Consider the following 15381-nt stretch of genomic DNA (forward strand, 5'->3'; position numbering starts at 1 on the left):
GATAATTATTTAAACTGTGTAGTCAAGCTCAACACACTTATGAGAATTGCCCTCGCCTATCCTTTTGTGTACATACTGAAACTTGGGCTTTCTTTTCTATTCTTGATAAACCTACAAGGTGTTACCTTCGGTTTCTTAAGTGAATCATGGTTCAATGTGTGTGTGTGTGTGTGTGTATATGTGTAATTTTTTGAAATTCTTCTTCCACCCTCAGGAGTCCCCTGCAGTGAACTGGCTGCCTTGACTTTTATTATTCCTTTATGAAACGCTCAGAGGACCAAACGATTTGGCTGCTTCCATACAAATATGGAAACAATATTTCCATGCAAAAAATATTTCTTTTTATTCTGATGTGGGCATGAGAGGACAGCTGGGTAACTGAGAGAGTTGTCTAATATATCCTCCTGGCATTTGTCAGTGGCTACAAAAACTCTGATAACTTATGTTAGCTTATCACATAGTCACCATTGCATCTGCATTTGAGAAATCAGTTCAGTTCTTCAGAGCGTGCTTGCATGGCAAGAGAAGTCAGAAATTATGATGCTCAGACTGAAGAATTAGAAACAGAGGTAGACAGAAAATACGGACTGCATAAGGCCACTAAGACAAGCCCTCTGATTTTAAGGGTCACTCCATTACCCTGATTATCTACTAAGTATATAATAGAGACCATTGAATTATATTAGATTAGAGGCTTATGGTTTCCATAGTTCAGAGTAGTGTGCCACCACCATCTCTTAGAATAGTGAATTAGCACTACATTGCAAGGAAACTTGAATCGACATGCTTTCATTGAGATTCAAAATGAAATCCAGAATATATTATATTAGTGGATATATCTTTTTGTTCTTTTAAAATTGGTGAGATCCCATCCTTTAGAAGTAAGAAAAAATATACTGTTACTTCTTAGAGACATTTCCATTCTTTTTATTTCTAGGTTATTCTGTTCCATTCTAAATGGGTAACATTTCCATGACCATTATTCTCAAAAATACATTTAATAATGTTCAAAATGTTTATGGCAGCATAGGAAAGCATGGGGTAACAAGCCAGTTGGCAAGAAACATTGCCCTCTTGTTGTTTATAACCTAAATGTAGTCTGACACCAAGTCCCACGTACAAGAAAGACTGGGAAGAGTAAAGTCTAGTGCTTACATTGTGCTGGAAGTCTCTTGAGATGATTAACTTTATCTATTTGTTCCCATGCAGACATAACCATCCCTGGAGACTGCCTTTTCACCTAACTTTCAAAATACTTTAATCATTAAAGACATGGCAGCTTACACACACGTCATTTCCTCATCATCGTCTGGAACTTTAAAAATCTCCCTTCTAAAAATAGAAGCAGAGGTGAAGAGAAAAGGTTTAGTGTTTCTATGACTTATCCATAATTGAACTCTCTCTATTAAAATAAAAAACAGAAAAACAAAAAGTAAGTCTTTACTACTACTTTCTTCATATACTTATTTGTTCACACATGATCTAAGAAGCCTTTTATAATCATTGTACCGACACTGGCTTTTTGACGACAGAAAATCAAAGGTTCCCAGTTTGGGAGCAACTTTTCTGCATAAATAAGTGCAGCATCAGTGTATTTTGAGGATATGTAAAGAACCTTTAGCTAAGTGGTAAAACTGAGTTATTTTTAAGGAAGCTGATGTCAAGGACTGGACCCAGAGACTAAGAATATTACAATAGACACCCTGGCTCCCCACCAAAAACCCAGCAAGAGACTTTGTGATATTTATGTTTAAAGACTGCACCAGCAGGACCACATTTATGAGGCTTTTGCAAGTGAAGTACACCAACCATGAGCAGAAGGCTCAGCTCAGGCTAACAACATCTTATCTTTCTCTTCGTCATTTACGGGATCCCTGTTGGCCTCTGAGTATTGTCTGTGGACTGGAAATGTATGACATAAATCTTTGCTAGTCTTTTTAAAAGAGACTTTGATTGTCTCAAGGGAAAGTTTCATTGGGTCAATTCCATCCAGGAAACTCAAGTCATTATAGCATAAAGAATATAGGTCATATTTATCATCAGAGTCTGAATAAACCTTTTCTAAGTGTGATTCTTCTTCACTGAGATACAAACATTTCTTTCATAATCACTAATTTTATGTTTAGTTTTGTTCTTAGAGGAAAGTAATTTTTAATGTGATGGAAGGTAGTATCTTGGTGGCTCGCTCTTTTCTCTTCCTCTTGTCATACATATCTTCCATTGTCCCCTGTCTCTGCAGCATGTTCATAAAATTTAGATCAGATCATCTTACAATGTTATTTTCTAGACTTTTTAGTATGTATTATTTTTCCCACAAGAGTGTATTTCCTGAATATCTGATTCCTGTTTATAATCTGCTCATCTATTGTTTTCCAAAATGTCTGCCAACAAAAAAATGCATCATAAATAGTTGTTGGCTAAATGTATGAATAAATACAGTTGCTATTATAAAATATGTCATTCACATCTTTCTTTTAAAAACTCAGGAGACCTTAAACCTCCCCTTTAACTCTCTGTTGTTTCCTGAACTGAATGCTGTCTTTCACATCCTACCCCTAACACCTTCTACAATCATTTCCCTATAATTCCATGATGTCCCTGTATTCCTGCTAATCTGAACTTCTTTTTATTCCTAAAAGAAAAGATAATCTTCTATAACTTTGAAAGTTCTTCCTGTCTTTTCCATTTGTGAATATAAATTTATCCTTCAAAATACAGATCCTTGTGAATCCTTATTTGGTTCTCCAGAGTGACACTTCGTTAGTACTTAAGTGACACTTTGTAACTATCTCTACTACATCAATCACATTGGAAATACAATAGTGGAATTATTTGCTCATTTGGCATCCCACAGCAAACACACAAACACCACACACGTCCCATACAAACCTCTCTGAGCATAGATATTACATCTTATTTCTTATATCTAACTAAGCACCCAGTATAGTACTTGAAAGATAATTAGGTATTAAATGTGTATTTGCTCAATGAAAGAATTAAAATGATGAATGAGTGAATGAATAGAATAGAACAGGAATTTAGGGGCTGGCAAAAAGTTGACCTGTTTTAACCACTTCTAGCTTTTGATCTTCAGAAAGTGTCTTGCCTTTCTAGAGCTTCCATTTTTTCACCTCTAAAATAGGATAGTACTTCTATAATAGAGCTGTGATAAAGGGTATAAAAGATAATTCATGGAAATACTTGGTAGTGTCTTACTTATGAAGAGTAAGAAGTAGAAGAAGAGGAAGAAGAAAGAGGAGATGATATAGGAGAAAAAGAATAAGGAGAAGGAGGAAAAGGAGATGCACTAATGATAAATACATTTAACCAAATGTGAATGGAGAAGCAAGAATAATGTAGATAAAAACCCAACTAATTAAATGATAATTCTTGTCTGAAGCTCCCATTAGATTGTACAGAAAAAAATAAAGAAATAATGATGATGATATGGTTTGGCTGTGTCCCCACCCAAATCTCATCTTAAATTGTATGTACTTCCATAATTCCCACGTGTCGTGGGAGGGACCCAGTGGGAGATAATTTGACTCATGGGAGTGGTTTCTCCCATACTGTTTTCTTGGTAGTGAATAAATCTCATGAGATCCGATGGTTTTATCGGGGTTTCCACTTTTGCATTTCTCTCATTCTCTCCTTGCCTGCTGCCATCTATGTAAGATGGGACTTGCTCCTTCTTACTTTCTGCCATGATTGTGAGGCTTCCCCAGCCATGTGGAACTGTTAAGTCCAATTAAACCTCTTTCTTTTGTAAATTGCCTGGTCTCAGATATGTTTTTATTAGTAGTGTGAAAATGGACTAATATAGTAAATTGGTACCAGGAGTGAAATGTTGCTGAAAAGATACCCGAAAATGTGGAAGTAACTTTGGAACGGGGTAACCAGCAGAGGTTGGAACAGTTAGGAGGGCTCAGACAAAGATAGGAAAATGTGGGAAAGTTTGGAATTTCCTAGAGACTTGTTGAATGGCTTTGACGAAAGTCTCAAGAGATATGGACAATAAGGTCCAGGCTGAGGTGGTCTCAGATGGAGATGAGGAACTTGTTGGGAAATGGAGCATAGGTGACTCTTGGTATGTTTTAGCAGAGACTGGCAGCATTTTGTTCCTGCCCTAGAGATTTGTGGAACTTTGAACTTGACAGAGAGGATTTAGTGTACCTGGTAGAAGAAATTTTTAAGAAGCAAGACATTCAAGAGGTGACTTTGGTGCTGTTAAAAAGCATTCAGTTTTAAAAGAGAAACAGAGCATAAACGTTTGGAAAATTTGCAACCTGACAATGTGATAGAAAAGAAAAACTCATTTTCTGAGGAGAAATTCAAGCCAGCTGCAGAAATTTGCATAAGTAATGAGGGGCCAAATGTTAATCCCCAAGACAATGGGGAAAATGTCTCCAGGGCATGTCAGAAGGCTTCACAGCTCCCATCACAGGCCCAGAGGCCTAGGAGTAAACGGTTTCATGGGTGGGCCCAGGGTTCCCATGCTATGTGTAGCCTAGAGACTTGGTGCTGCACATCCAAGCTGCTCCAGCTGTGGCTGGAAAAGGCCAATGTACAGCTCAGACTGTAGCGTCAGAGGGTGAAAGCTCCAAACCTTGGCAGCTCCCACATGGTGTTGAGCCTGTGAGTGCACAGAAGTCAGGAATTGGGGTTTGGGAACTTTTTCCTAGATTTCAGAAGATATATGGAAACGTCTGGATGCCCAGGCAGAAGTTTGCTGCAGGGGCAGGGTGGGTGCTCATGCAGAACCTCTGCTAGGGCAGTGCAGAAGGGAAATTTGGGTTTGAGTCCCCACACAGCATCTCTACTGGGGCACTGCCTAGTGGAGCTGAGAAGAGGGTCACAGTCCTCCAGACCCCAAAATGGTAGATCCACTAGCAGCTTGCACTGTTTGCCTGGAAAAGCCACAGACACTCAATGCCGGCCATGAAAGCAGCTGAAAGGGAGGCTGTACCCTGCAAAGCCACAAGAACGGAGCTGCCCAAGACCATGGAAACCTGCCTCTTCCATCAGTATGACCTGGATGTGAGACCTGGAGTCAAAGAAGATCATTTGGAGCTTTAAAATTTGACTTCCCCGCTGGATTTTGGACTTGCATGGGCCCGGTAAGCCCTTCGTTTTGGTCAATTTCTCCCATTTGGAATGGCTGTATTTACTCAATACCTGTACCCTCACTGTATCTATGAAGTAACTAGCTTGCTTTTGATTTTACAGGCTCATAGGTGGAAGGAATGTGCCTTGACTCAGATGAGACTTTGGATTGTGGACTATTGGGTTAATGCTGAAATGAGTTAAGACTTTGGGGGACTGTTGGGAAGGCAAAATTGGTTTTGAAAGGTGAGGACATAAGATTTGGGTGGAGTCAGGGGTGGAACAATATGATCTGGCTGTGTCTTCACCAGAATCCCATCTTGAATTGTACTCTCATAATTCCCACATGTTGTGGGAGGGACCTGATGGGAGACAGTTTGAATCATGGGGGCTGTTTCCCCCACACCGTTCTCATGGTAGTGAATAAGTCTCATGAGATCTGATGGCTTTATCAGGGGTTTCCACTTGTGCATCTCTCTCATCCTTTCTTTGCCTGCTGCCATCCATGTAAGACAGGATTAGCTCCTCCTTACCTTCCACCATGATTGTGAGGCTTCCCCAGTCACATGGAACTGTGAGTCCAATTAAACCTCTTTCTTTTGTATATTTCCCAGTCTTGGGTATATCTTTATCAGCACCATGAAAACAGGCTAATACAGATGACAAAAGAAGTTGTCATACATCCGCTAAATTCAGTTATCCATTCTTAAATCTTTGCAACTATCACAGATATTCAAAAGAATGTACAGGAATTTAAAAAGAAAAGTAGTTATAATATGAAGTGATAAATGTATAAGAGAGTTTTTTGTCTCCTTAAAAATGTTTTAATAATAAATAAAAATATCATTTAAAAATACTTTTATGGTGTTCTTCATTGGGCAGATGCCTACTGTGGGGACAAAACATGAAAGCAATATCCCCAAGACATTGTTAAGAATAGGAAGAGCTTAAAAAAGTTTGACAGGGAATTATATTGCCACAGTACATTGTCACAATCATTATAGGCATGTTTCAAAGGGGGAACGAAGGAATGGGGCTTTCCAGAGAGTCGAATTTCCTTAACCAAAACAATTTCTGAGTCCATTGTTATAGCAACATCAAAGCCATTGAAAATGAATAAGGTCTCATGAAGAAATTTTTAAATGGATTAATAAGGGGATTTTAGTGTAAGAGTAGGAGTGTGGTTCAGGGTTCATCCCCAGGGAGGGGTGGAGATGAAAGAGAGAAGGATTCTTCAAACTTTTGAATAGTCTTTATTCCCAAATAAGTGAGATTTAGTTAACCATGGGCTAGAAGTCTTCAGAGGTAGCCAGAGCTCACTTTATATCTCAAGTCACCCTTTGCTACTAACCAAGAAAGCCTGGGACAGGGTAGAAAAGCAGATGTCAGTTTAAATCCTTTATAAAAAGCCACTCCTGGCCATTACTGCAGGGAAAAGTCCCACAGAGCTGAGCAGTCACGATGTGTGACTTCACCGAGGACCAGACTGCAGAGTTCAAGGAGGCCTTCCAGCTGTTTGACCGAACAGGTGATGGCAAGATCCTGTACAACCAATATGGGGATGTGATGAGGGCACTGGGTCAGAACCCCACCAACACTGAGGTGCTCAAGGTTGTGGGGAACCCCAAGAGTAATGAGATGAACGTGAAGATGCTAGACTTTGAGCACCTTCTGCCCATACTGCAGACGGTGGCCAAGAACAAGGACCAGGGCACCTGTGAAGATTATGTAGAAGGACTTCAGGTATTTGACAAGGAAGGAAATGGCACCGTCATGGGTGTTGAATTCTGGCTTGTTCTTGTCACACTGGGTGAGAAGATAACAGAGGAAGAGGTAGAGGTGGTGGTGGCAGGGAATGAGGGCAGCAATGGTTGTATCGACAATGAAGCATTTGTGAGGCACATCCTGTCGGGGTGACAGGCCCATGGGGCAGCTCATCCTTATGGTGCTGAATGGCTGAGGACCTTCCCAGTCTCCCATAGCCCATGTCTCCCCCTGGTGAGATTTTCTATCTATCCTGAAGGTTCCCTAGGTTCTCTTATCACAGTGCCTTTCCCATGTTGTCTTTCTTGGATGATATTTACCAACAGCATTCACCAAATAAACTTGCTCTCTGTTCCCCTCCCAAAAAAAGTCACTCCTATACTTACACCTGCCATCACCACGTAGAACATCCTTGTTGCTCAGAAGCTTCTGAACAGGACACTCTCTATACACACGCATGCACACATACACAAGAGAATAGAAATTTATCCCATATCCTCTCTACTTCCTCAAATCTGTGATGAACAAACACTGGCAGTGCCGAAGATTCTGGAACTTAAATACCATTAAGTCATTTTGATATCATCAGAGTCAAAAGTGAAAAAAATATTGAGAGACAAGTGGCTTTAAGGATCCTTTGAGGGCCCCTAAGTCATCCATTTATTTCAAGAACTATTGCCAATGGTAAAAAGAAACTTCTTGAGTTGAAATTAAGTTTGGTTTCCAAAGTATTCTTTCAAATAAAAAGAATCAAATTATCAACCTAATTTAAAAAGCTACTATATACACATGTGTACATGCATTCCACTTATGTGTTCATGTGTGTTCACATGCATGATACATACACATGCCACAGACCTATGGCAACTTTCATCATCTTTCACCCCACTATGCTTGACAACATGATTTACACATAGTAGGCCTTCAGCAATTTTTTAAATGAAGTTATGGATGTTGTAATCAAAGTGCATACATGTGACTGCATACATATAGTTACTGACATCACCATAAAAGTGATTGATACTCCCTCAGAGAGCTTTCAGTTTCCAAAGTATATGCCAAAATGAATGTGCTCTGAGAACGCGCTGGAACTGAGGGTCAGAAAATGTCCAGTTTCCATCTCCTGTCACAGCCCCAAACACTATTATTATTTACAGAGGGCCAGTGATTTGCTTGGCACTGCACACCTCACAGGAGAAAGCTCTGTCTCTGCCCAGTGGGGTTTGAAGAACAGGGCTTGTAGGACATAAAAGACAAGTAAGAACTGGCAAGAGAGAGGAGCAATCTAAGCCCGTGGCTTAAAATGCCATTAAAATAATCATTAAAACCAGGCGCCTAACACACCCCATGATCTAGGCCAAAAACACAGGAAAATATAAGATTTTTCACCCTTTAACCACAGGCTCTTTATATAATTGGTAAGCATCAAGAAAGGGAGTGATAAATTCTTCCCTAGGTATTCGAGGAGACCGTTGTATTGTTTTGAGTGTTCTCATTATACATTATGCGCCCACAGTCTCATAGTTTATGTTGGGATACATACAAGAGCATGATGCATGGTGTGGATGGTTTTAGCAGCCAAAGAGGTATTCTCCAGGCTCAGGCTGCCTAGGATACAGCTTGTAAGGACTAACAACATCTTATCTAAGAAAAGTGAAGCCCAGAGTGACATCTCTTGTTGTGCCACTTAAGGACCACAGATGACTTCTTTTTTTTTTTTTTTTTGACAGAGTCTAGCTCTGTCACCCAGGCTAGAGAGTGCAGAGGTATGATCTGGGCTCACTGCAACCTCCACCTCCTGGGTTCAAGTGATTCTTCTGCCTCAGCTTCCTGAGTAGCTGGGATTGCACGTGCCTGCCACCATGCCCGACTAATTTTTGTATTTTTAGTAGAGACAGGGTTTTGCTATGTTGTTCGGGCTGGTCTGAAACTCCTGACCTCAGGTGATCCTCCTGCCTCAGCATCCCAAAGTGCTGGGATTACAGGCCTGAGCCAACAGATGACTTTTGATCATCCAAAGAAAGGCATCCTTCAAATGCCAATTTCATGTCTTAGTGAGTGCAGGATGCCATCACAGAACACCACAGCAACAGAAATGTATTTCTTATAAGCAACAGAAATTTATTTCTCACAGTTCTGGAGGCTGAAAGTCTGAGATCAAGGTGCCAGCATGGTCAGCTTCTGCTGAGTGTCCTCTTCCAAGTTGCAGATGGCCATCTTCTCATTGTATCATCACATAGAGGAAAGAGGACAAGAGGGGTCTTTGGAGTATCTCTTATTGGGGCATTAATTCCATTCATGAAGACTCCACCCTTATGGCCTAATTACCTCCCAAAGACCCTTCCTCCTAACACCATCACAGTGAGAGTAGGATTTCAACATGTGAATTTTACGTGATACAAACTTTCAGTTCATAACTTTCCTCAAGTAGGAAAAGCATGTAAAGAATCCTGTGAAAAGATGCCAGCCTGTGTGGTAGGCCAAAAAAAAAAAAAAAAGTGCTCCCCAAATATGTTCATGTCCCAATCCCCAGAACCTGTGAATATATTACCTTACATATCAAAGGATGTATCTGCAACTAGGCACAATGACTCGTGCCTATAATCCCAGCACTTTGGGATACAGAGGTGGGCAGATCACCTGAAGCCAGGAGTTTGAGACCACGTTGACCAACATGGTGAAACCCTATCTCTACTAAAAATACAAAAATTAGCCAGGTGTGGTGGCACACACCTGTAATCCCAGCTACCTGGGAGGCTGAGGCAGGTGAATCACTTGAACCCGGGAGGCAGAGGTTGCAGCAAGCTGAGATTGTGCCACTGAACTCCAGCGTGGGCTACAGGGTGAGACTTTGTCTCAAAACATACATACATACATACATACATACATACATACATACATACATAAAAGAAAATCTTTGCAGATGTGAAATCAGGGACCTTGATATGGAGAGATTATCTTTGATCAGAAGGGTCCTTATAAAGGAAAGGCAGGAGGGTGAGAGTCAAAGCAGGAGATGTGAGGATGTAAGTAGAGGTCAAGGTAATGTAAGAAAACAAGCCACAAGCCAAGGAATGCAGGGGGCTTCTGGAAATTGGACAAGGCAAAGAAATGAAATTTCCCCTAGAACCTCTAGAAGAAATACAGTCCTGCTGACACCTTGATTTTGGGACTTATGACTTCCAGAAATCTAAGATAATATATTTGAATTGTTTTTAAGTCATGAAGGTCGTGATAATTTGTTACGGCAACAGTAGAAAACTAATACATAGTGAAATTTTAAAAACTCATTCTCTCAAAACGGTCTTAACAATAGACACATCTAGGATCCTGCCACATATTCTAACCCTTTCAGAAAGTATCTGATAAGTCCAACTGTGGTGGCTCATGCATGTAATCTCAGCACTTTGGGAGGCCAAGGTGGGAGGATTGCTTGAGCTCAGAAGTTTAAGACCAGCCTGGGCAACATTGGGAAACTCTATCTCTACAAAAAATACAAAAATTAGCTGGGCCTGGTGGTTCACGATTGTAGCCCCTTCTATTCAGGAGGCTGAGCTGGGAGGACCACTTGAGCCCAGGAGGTTGAGGCTGCTGTGAATCGTGGTAGAGCCACTATATTCCAGTCTGGGTAACAGAGTGAGACCCTGTCTCAAAAAAACAAAAAGAAAAAAAAAAAAAAAAAAAAGAAGAAAAGAAAAGAAAGCATCTGGAATACTTTTGAAGCAAATAGGTCTTGTATATGCCCCCAAAGACACAGCCTAGAGGTGTAAACGTTAACAGTATCTCTGTTTAAAACACCACCTATAGAACTTCTGAAAAAGCGGCATTTTGTTTTTCCCAAAGAGCTCTGTACTAGTTCAGAACTCCTAGACTATGTATCACATAGGGCTCAAAAGCTAATCTTTAAGGTCATCCTGAAGAATTCTTTCCACTTCTATTTGTGATTATTAATCACACAGATCCATGGGTGCCATTAGAGTAAGTGATTCTGCTTTTTTCCCTACTACTTTAACAGACAAGGTCTACATGTATAAAATAAAGATATTTTTCCTGACCTTGGATAGCTCTAAGTATGCCTAGAGTTTAAGTTTCTGTACTGGTACAGGTTTGCTTCTGATACCTTCTACCTAGATTATTGAATAGCAAGTTGGTTTTTTTGTTTGTTTTGCTTTATTGTTTGTTTTGTTTTTTTTGGTTTGGTTTTGCTTCTGACCTCCTAGGTTCTGACCCCCAAGTTGCCATGCAGATAAAAGCTGGCCTGGCTAATGAAATCTCCTCCCACATTCCAGGAATTCTTCAGTTCCATGCACCAATGCTAAGGTAGGCAAAATAATTTCCATGCCAACTTGTGCTCCACCCTGCTACCTAGGAAACAAAGCAGAACCAACTCTAGCTACCTAGGAAACAAAGCAGAACCAACTCTAGCTCTCCATGTCTTACAGAGATTTTAACAATCCTGCTTTCGTTGTTGTTGTCTTACTCTCTGTTCTGCAGATATTTAAGATAAGTCCCACAGGGATAAGGGATACCTAGAGATCAATGTCAACGGCATGGAGACTGAGCAACTCTGCTATGTTCAAAACTCTCCTGATAGAGAAAATAGAAATAGATTTAATTCCCTATTATGAACTGAATGTTTGTTCCCCTTCTCTGCCCCCCACAAATTAAATGTTGAAATCCTGACCCCCAATGTGATGGTATTAGGAGGTTGAGCCTTGGAGAGATAACTTAGTAATTAGGTTGGAGCCCTCGTGAAGGGGAATACTGCCCTTACCAAAAGAGAACCCAGAGAAGTTTCTTACCTTTTTTCTACTACATGTTGATACAATGAGAAGGCAAGGGTTTGCAATCCAGAAGAGGGCCTTCATTACATTGGCACCCTGATCTCAGCCTTTCAGCCCTCAGAAATATGATGAATAAATTTCTGTTGTTTATAAGACACCTAGGCTATGGTAGTTTGTTATAGCAGCCGGAACTAAGATACCTTCTGCCTTCAATAGCTAGAAAACTGAATACAATACACAAGGAAACAGTTTTTAGACATTGAAAAACTGGTAGCACAGTACTGTGATTCCCAACAGAGGGGACATATATGAGGTGAGTCTCATAATTTCTTCCAGAACTGACCGGAAGTGGTTTATATACCTATCACAAGGACCATCCCAAACATAGCATGGTGGTTTCACTAAGTAAAGATCGATGTTCAGCCAGACTCAGGTGGCTGTAATTTTCAGGGTGGAGTATTAAAAAGGAAGGAGGTTGTTACAAATGGAATTGTGTTCCCTCAAAATTCATATGTTGAAGCCTTAACCCCAGTGTAATGTTGGAAGTGGAGCATTTGGGAGGTAACCAGAGTTAGAAGAGGTCATGAAGGTGGGTTCTCCATGTTGGGATTGGTGTCCTCATAAGGGGAAGACAGAGCTCTCTCTCTTTATCATGTAAAGACACAGCAAGAAGGCTACAACTCAAGGCACCTTGACCTTGGACTTCCCAACCTTCAGAGCTGTGAGAAATTTCTGTTTCTAGTATTTTTTTATATAGCCCAAGCTGACTAAGACAAAGGTGTATAGAGCAAGAACTCTCAGAAATCATAATATGGTCCATTTGAATCTGTTATTAATACAAAATTGCACATACATGTATGCTATGAAACTATGCAAGACAGTGTACCAGGGAAATACAAGTTACATAAAGCAGAATGCCAGGGAAATATATGCTAAACAATTAGCAGAGTTCACATAGGGCTGGAAAATGCCCTAGTTATTATTCACCAGAATGCAGTCAAGTCCTCATGGAATACCCGGACATTAGATGGTGATCACAGGAAAGTCACACCTTCGTAGTGACTCAAAATTTGCCTTAGAATAAAGAGTACTCTTTACCCATCATGACAAAGCTTAAAAACAAACTTCAAATTGAACAGGCTCTACTAACTACTCAACATTAAAACACTTTAAAGACATACAATAAACATCAGGGCAAAAGTAAACAAACAAACAAACAAAAGGCAGTCATAACGACCAGGAAGATAATGTTGCCCATAATCAAGACAAAAATAAGTTAATAGAAAATGACTCATGTAGAGAAGATGAAAAATGGAATTAGCAGGACTTTTGAACAGCTATTAAGGAAATGATAATTATATTCAAAAACTTAAGAGAAAATTAAGCAGCATCTTTTTGAATAACATGAATAAAATGATACATCAAAAGCAAAGTTATAAAATATGCTTCACTGAGAAGAAATTTTAAAATATACATCAAAATTTGTGGAATAGATCTAAAAGGGCTTAGAGAAAATTTTATAGCATTAAAGTTTTATATTAGAAAAGATCTAAAATCAATGATCTAACCCTCCACTATGAAAAATAATCTACATTAAAGAGAACACATTAAACTTCACATACATAGAAATGAAAAAATAGTAAGGAAAAATGTGCAAGTCAGTGAAATAGAAAATGAACAAAGAATAGAAAAAAATAAATAAAACCTAAAATTTTATTCTTGTTACAGAGCAGTAAACTGGTAGACTTAAAGCTCTAGAGAGAAAGAGGAGGAGGGAAAAGGAGAAAAACAGGGAGGGAGATGGGGAGAAAGAATGAGAAAGAGAGAGAGACAGAGAGTAACAGAGAGAATAAACAAGTTATCAAATTACCAAGATGAGGAATAAAAGAGGGGACATCACTAGAGATGCCACAGACAGTAAAATAATAAGGGAATATTTTAAACAACTTCATGATAATAAATTCAACCACTCAGATAAAACTAAAAAATACCTGGAAAATCACAAATTACCAAAACTGACTGACGAAGAGATAGAAAATCTGAGTGATTAATGCCAATGAAAGATACTGAATTTGTAAGTAAAAATCTTCTTAGAAAATTCCAGTCCCAGATGGCTTTATTGATTTTGGCCAATTGTATGTTCCAAATATAGTTTCATTAATATCTTTTATGACACACGCTCTTTTGAAGCCTTGTCACACTCCATAAAGAAATGTGATTCTTTTTTTTTTTTTTTGAATCTGAGTGATTGTAGGACTTGCTTTTAATTCATAGAATGTAGTAGAATTACACTGCTTAACTTCCAACTCTAGTTAGAAAAGGTGATTCCAATGTATAACTATGAGATGATATGAAAAAGCTACCCACCTATCTTTTGGTTGAGAGCCAGTATCAACCACCAGACATGTGAGTCGAGTCTGGTCCTCAGATATCAAGTGACTTTAGCCTTTGAATCAAGGTTTGATAGCTATTCATGATTCATGTTTTCAGAAATTAGGAATAGAAGGAATTTTTCCTAGTCACTTAAGGGTTTTGATGAAAAAACAAGCTAACATAATACTAACATTATATTTAATAGTAAAAGAGGTAATGATTTCCTTCTGAGACTAGGAACAAGATAATAGTATTGACTCTTTTCATTTCTATTCAACATTGTGCTACAGATCCTTTTCAATTCAATAACAAAATAATAAGAAGTAAAAGGCATACATATTGGGATGAAAAAAGTTAGACATCCTTTTTTGAAAGATGACATGATCATCTATCTAAAAATTCCAATCTACAAAATAAGATAAAACGCACTAGGTAAGTTTATAAAATGTATGCAAATATAAATTGTTTTTATATGCCACCAATGAAGCATTAGAAATTAAAATTTTAAACATACCATTACAATTGCAATTAAGTGTTTAAGTATAAATTTAACAACACGTGAGCATGACCTGTACACTAAAAACTACAAACATTGCACAAAGAAATCACAAAACAACGCTGATGCCTAAATAAAATGGAGAGTTACAACATGTTCATGTATTAAAAGATTCAATATTGTTAAGATTTCTATAATTTTATTTATAAAATTAATGCAACCTCAACCAAGTTAATAGCAGTCTATATATTTTTTTAAATTGAAAAGCTAAGTTGAAAATACATATGTGTATACAAATAACCTAGAATAGCAGGGAAAAAAATTACAAAGAGAGTAATACCTGATATTATGACTTACTCTTAAGTGTGCTATTATCATAAAAATAGAAATATATATTAGTGGAACAGAATGGCAAGTTCATTAGTCTGTTCTCACACTGCTATAAAGACATATCTGAGACTGGGTAATTTATAAAGGAAAGAGGTGAATTGACTCACAGTTCCATATGGTGGGAGAGGCCTCAGGGAACTTACAATCATGGTGGAAAGGCACATCTTATATGGTGGCAGGCAAAAGAGAGCAAATGGGTGAAGGGGGAAGAGCCCCTTATAAAACCATCAGCTGTTGTAAGAACTCACTCACTATCGTGAGAACAGTATGGGGAAAACATCCCCCATGATCTAATCACCTCCCATCAGGTCCCGCCCTTGACACATGGGGATTAAGGGAATTACGATTCGAGATGAGATTTGGGTGGGGACACAGTGCCAAACCATATCGGGGAGTCAGAAATATACCCACACATATATGTGGGTATGTATATATGTTAACTTTGACAAAGCTACCAAGACAATCCAATAG

The 15381-nt window shown here is 38.9% G+C and overlaps 1 protein-coding gene across 1 annotated transcript; it reads left to right on the forward strand.

Moving 5' to 3' along the window:
• The first annotated feature begins 6564 nt into the window (after window positions 1-6564).
• On the forward strand, window positions 6565-7105 carry LOC111542581 (myosin light polypeptide 6-like). The gene has a single exon (XM_023212112.2). The coding sequence runs from the start codon at window positions 6565-6567 to the stop codon at window positions 7018-7020; it is 456 nt and encodes a 151-aa protein (XP_023067880.1). The 3' UTR covers window positions 7021-7105.
• Window positions 7106-15381: the final 8276 nt, after the last annotated feature.

The sequence above is a fragment of the Piliocolobus tephrosceles genome, chromosome 16, assembly GCF_002776525.5.
Source record: "Piliocolobus tephrosceles isolate RC106 chromosome 16, ASM277652v3, whole genome shotgun sequence".
NCBI classification, from domain to species: Eukaryota; Metazoa; Chordata; class Mammalia; order Primates; family Cercopithecidae; genus Piliocolobus; species Piliocolobus tephrosceles.

Bases quoted from the DNA above. Each gene is read 5' to 3' on its own strand.
- LOC111542581 (XM_023212112.2), top strand. From the start codon at position 6,565: ATGTGTGACTTCACCGAGGACCAGACTGCAGAGTTCAAGGAGGCCTTC.